Here is a 5,652-nt window from a genome sequence, read left to right on the forward strand (position 1 = left end):
TATCTTGTCCAGGTATATAAAATTATTTTGCCACGTTCATTAGCATGTTCGATGTGCTGGGTAATGAAAAGCCCCCCCAACACACACACACACCCACCTCCCGGGGCTAATGCAAATGTGATGTTTAAAAGGTTAGGGTTGGTGTGAGGGATATAGTTGTTCTCAATACAGGTGCATGTAGAAAGTCAGCAGGTGAAGTACAGCACATGCCAGTGCCCAATTGGCAAAGACAAGTGCCATCATATGGCAGCTTTACTGATTTGGGTGGAGAAAAATGTGTCCTGCACGGATGTGGAATGTGCGTGGAAAAAGGCCAAGCCACCTAAATCTGACGAGATTATCGCCAAGAGAGTGTCTATGATGATACCATCTACATCACTAGGTAAGTAATTGTTAAATTTTATTATTTGTAGTGTACACAATATTCTTTATTGAACGGGATCTTTTATTAAACAAGATTCTTTCTTTAAATAGTTGGAGCATTACAAGATAAACATTGATATTAAGCTTAAAGCTGTACAATTGAGTAGTGCCTATAGAGGGGTTTTGAGATAGTAGTCTGACTTGAAATGGTCTCAATTACTTTATTAATTATCGTACTATGCATTATACTATTATTTCAGCTGGAATCAAAAGGCCTGTTACCCAGGAGGACAAGGACTGGGACCTTCAATCATTGTCACAGCTTGGCCGTTTCACTGGAATGGAGTGGCTCAAGTCTGTGTCCAGAAACACCTCAGGTAGTTTTTGGTAATTCGATTAGGCCACCAATCATCTCACCACACACTGAATAATTATGTCCAATGATTATTGATAAAGGTTTAGTTGATCATAATTTGAACCTTAGCATGATTTTGAATCTTAACTGGTATAATTAAAAGCAAACATTAAATAGTATATGCCCATGACCATTTTGGTTTAACATAATGTAAACGACACAATGTACAGTATGTAAGCACTTGCCATTCACTGCGATCATCGTTTGGTCTGCATCAATTTAATCAAGAGTGTTATTTACTGAATAATACATCCCTCACTGTGTACTTAACTTTAAATATAGACACTCCCTATCAAGACATGGGATGGCCTGGAAACCAGTCCAGGTTTTGCTGACGCTGAGGACAAGGCTCTTTATATTTTATCATCGTTTTCCGTGACTGGGGAGGAGAAGCAGCAGATTGAGAGCGCCACAGTGTTGCAATCAAAGAACTATTTATGGTAACAATAAAAATGCAATACTAATTCCTAAAAATGTTAACATTTCTATTTCAAAATGACCAGCTAAACAAGATAGAACTAAAGCATGCCTGTTGTCTAGGTGAACAGTATTATATTTTGGGTGTATTTGTAACAGGATGGCTTATCGCAAGAAGCGCCTAACAGCCAGCAACTTTGGTTTGGCCTTAGCAGCAGTCAAGAGAAGGTCCTTCCCTCCTTCCTTATTTAAGACCCTGCTTGGCCAGTACAACCTCAGTAAATGCTCAAAAGTATAAGGGCATTATGTAAAATGATGGCGTCATTATCTATAAGAATTAACTTATTAAAGCTAAGTGACTGGTATGTTTTTTACCCTCTTCTCAAGGCATGTGATTGGGGAATCACCCATGAGCCAGTGGCAAAGCAGCAATACACAGAGCAAACGGGTGCTGTTATCCAGGAGAGGGGAATGTTCCTGTCAGACAGTGGCCTGCTCGGTGCATCTCCAGACTGGACAGTGTCTGATGACTGTATTATTGAGGTAAAGTTATTTTGTATACAGTATGTGTACTAGGGCTAGGCATTTAATCAAAAATACTATTACTCACAATAGTGATGTTTTGCATATCACCCACCTCTAGGTGAAATGTCCCTGGTTAGCCAAAAACAAAATGATCTGGCAAGCAGCAGAGAGTGAGGACTTCTTTCTGCATTTAGATCCAGTGACTGATTCCCTGACACTGAAAGAAACCCATAACTACCGGCATCAAATACAGGGCAACCTACACCTCACCGGAGCCACCACATGTCACCTGGCTGTATGGACCCCTCTGGACCTTGTAGTCATGCGAGTGCTGAAGGACCCAGCATGGGCTGTAAATATTGACATTCTAGAAACATTTTCTAAAGATGTTTTCCTTCCTAAGATTCTGACAGATGTTTAACTCGTACATGTGCAAAGGCTCAACAAATGTAACTTAGAAAGCATGCAGATGTATATGTATGTAGAAATATGCAATAATACAATATAATGTGAAGCTGCTAAAAACACTGCATGCTGTTATAAAATGTTTCGGTACCTTGCAAAAATACAAAAATATATTTGTTCAACCTCGATATAAAGAGCATTCAAGTCTTTCCCTTTTCCAAATGTTTATTCAAATGATGAAACTTCACGAATGATTGGTGTTTGCAAATTTGGTATGCACACACATACTTTAAGTATCTTATTGATATTTTTGCTGGACTGAGGTGGGATATTGTCCAAAATGGTATAACATTTCAACCTCTGAATGGAACGTTCCACATGGATCCTGGCACTGGAGATGAGTTTGTTTTTGTTTACTTCTTCCTGTGTGAAGTGTCCATTGACAAGAAAGGACGTAATGTTGAGCAAAACCCCTTCTGGTAAAATGTCTCTAATTGTGAACCCCTTGTCTGCCATTACCATATCACCTGGTTGTAGATATTTCCGAACTCCACAATCTGCCGTTATTGCCTTGTCTGAGGCACTCCCACCGTACAAGTCACTGACAAAGGTAATCACTCAATTTGGAGCCATGCCAATTAGAGTTTTCATTGTGGTTCGTCCTTTGTACTGGTTGTACAATTGGCACTGTTTGTCAAGATTCTCATTCTTGGAGACAGCAACCTCTGTGCAATCCAGCACAATCCTACAGTTGGGAAAGGGCCGGAAACACTCTGGCAGAGATGACCGATTCTTGGCTGTGGAGGGGATGTTGTTCTTGAGCATCCCGACATACAAAATGTCATACAGTGCACAAACAATGGTGAGGAAGATGTTGGTTATGTGGCTGGGCTACAATTAAATCTTTGTGCAAGGTCCATGTGGCTAACATCGGCGCTAACGCTGACATCGGCAATAAACTTAGTTTTCTATATATTTATTCACATTACAACTTACCTTATCAACTGCAGCCATTTCCTTTTATCCTTGTCGTTGGGGGGAAAGCGGTAAAATGACAGTTTCGTCGTTGTTTTGGTCTCTGGTCGGTTTAAACATCGAGGTACACAGCACTGAGGCATATTGAAAAGAACTAGTCTTTTCCGCACTTGGACCCGGAAGTATGTCAGGGTGGGCGCTGACGTCACGACTAAAATACTCAATGAGTAGAGCAGAAGCGGAGCACACAGCGCAAGTTTAACTATATCGATATAGACGAAATGGCCTAATTCCATATCCCATTTAAAAATATATCGATGTAATTTTTATATCGATATATCGCCCAGCCCTACCTCAAGGGCTAGGTGGCGCTGCATATATAACTGAATGTTGTCATAGAGATACCTTCAGGCCTCGACTATAAACATACATGTCAAGTTTGGGATTTTTTGGAGCATGTACTGGGGAGTTATTAAGCATATCCTTTTTCATTATAAAACGTATTTACGATTTTTGTAAAAATACCGTAAGTGGGGTATTTTATTTTTTTATGACTCAAGGGCTAGGTGGCGCTGCATATAAAATTGAATGTTGTCATAAAGATACCTTCAGGCCTCGACTATAAACATACTTGTCAAGTTTGGGATTTTTTGGAGCATGTACTGGGGAGTTATGAAGCATAGCCTTTTTCATCTGAAAACACAAAATTTGATGCCCCACCCTCATCATAATAGTATTCCGAAAAGTCGAGATTCTTTCCCCTGGCTCAGGTCTTGACATGGTCAAGGTCAAGGCTGAAGTCAGTCGGATGAAACGTGTAGGAGAAGTGGGAAAAAGTATGCCCCCTGTAAATGTGAAAAAAATCGCCAAAAATGGGACATTGAAAAATTCGTAGCTCACCTCCTGTTCATTTTAGCATATGGGTCCAAGAGACTTTCTTTGTAGGTCTTGGGCTTCCTCATACACCTAAAAATTTCCGTAGATCTTGCTTAAACGTATAACCGGGGCTGCTTCGTTAAAAATTTCTAGGGGGCGCTATTGAGTCATTTTTGTAAAAATAGCACAATCCACGATAAAATATTGCTCATTTTGCCAGGGCAGATGTGTGTGCCAAGTTTCATGTGTTTCTGTGCCAGTTTAGCCCCTCAAAATTGTTTTCTTGGCGAACTGCGCTTCACCACGCCCACAGCGATTCGCGAAAACTCACAAACCTCCTGTTGTGACATCATGAAGGTCAAAACCCACATCTGAGCAAATATGAGGCAGGTCCAGTTAACGTGGTTGGACAAAAACGGTGAAGAGAAATCATAATAATAAAAAATTGCCAGTAGATGGCGCTATCAGTAAGATGAAATATAAGTTTGTAGATATCATAAGGGCTGGACTCTCATCAAATGTGTGGAATTTTGAGAAGATAGGATTATCTCGGTCATTTCCCATCGCGAGATGCTGTGACTATCGCGTGACCGGTAGCGAGACTGGGAAAATCTAACATGGCGGCGCTCTGCTGCTAAAATAGAATTAGCTTTATATTTCTAATTAAACCCGAATTTAATGATTAGATAAATTCGATTTTTTTCTTTTCTAAGAAAGATCGGAAATATTATCCAGTGTGGACGACCTCGAACGTTTTATTGACGATCATTTTTATAGCTGCGCGATGGATGAGCCGGCGGCCAGTCGGGATAATCCTTCGAAAAAAAAAAGGAAAAATGACTCGTCAACAGACACGGACGATTTAGCAACCGCCGACGTATCGGTGAGTATGCTGGATTCCATAAATAAAAAACTTGACGTCCTCTGTCTTATCCGCGAGGACGTCAAAGAATTAAAGGCAAGTTTGGAATTCGTTAGCCAACAGGTAAGCGATCTCCAATGCGATAACTCCGAGCTACGCTCCTCTCTCGTCGCTGTCACAGCCGAGTTGGAGACGATTAAAAAGGAAAATAAAATGCTAAAGGAAACGGTCTTAGATGTTCAATCCCGTAGTATGCGGGAAAATCTAATATTCTCAGGTATATCCGAAAATTCTCCAGATAATCCAGAGGGTGAGATAAAAAAATTCATGACATCATCGCTAAAGATCCCACAGGAGACGGTAAATAATATCTCTTTTCACCGTGTACACCGGCTCGGAGCTCGTAAGGGCAATAAGCCCCGTCCTATTATTGCTAAGTTCGAACATTTTAAACATAAAGAATTGGTAAAAAGTAAAGGACGGGAGCTCAAAGGGACATCTTTCGGGATGAATGATCAATTCCCAAGAGAGATAAACGAGCGGCGAAAAGTACTGTTTCCTATCATGAAACAAAATAGACAGGAGGGTAAACGGACTTCGATGGTCGTTGATAAATTATATATCGACGGCCAGCTATTCCGAAACCCAACCTCGACCCCTTGGCTGTTCTAACTGACAATTGGTAGAGCCGAGCATTGTGTGATTATTTGACGTAGGTATATGTATATGTATGTGTATGTATATGTGTATATATGTATATATATGTATATGTATATGTATGTATATGTATGGATAATGGGTTACGAAATAGAAT

The 5,652-nt window shown here is 40.3% G+C and overlaps 1 protein-coding gene across 1 annotated transcript; it reads right to left on the reverse strand.

Moving 5' to 3' along the window:
* Positions 1 to 2,350: 2,350 nt before the first annotated feature.
* LOC144033579 (uncharacterized) lies at positions 2,351 to 3,045 on the reverse strand. Its single transcript, XM_077541762.1, is given in 2 exon segments — positions 2,351 to 3,006; positions 3,009 to 3,045. Coding segments are annotated over 2 exon segments (693 nt in total).
* Between the last annotated feature and the right edge of the window lie 2,607 nt (positions 3,046 to 5,652).

Source organism: Festucalex cinctus, chromosome 13, assembly GCF_051991245.1.
Source record: "Festucalex cinctus isolate MCC-2025b chromosome 13, RoL_Fcin_1.0, whole genome shotgun sequence".
NCBI lineage: Eukaryota > Metazoa > Chordata > Actinopteri > Syngnathiformes > Syngnathidae > Festucalex > Festucalex cinctus.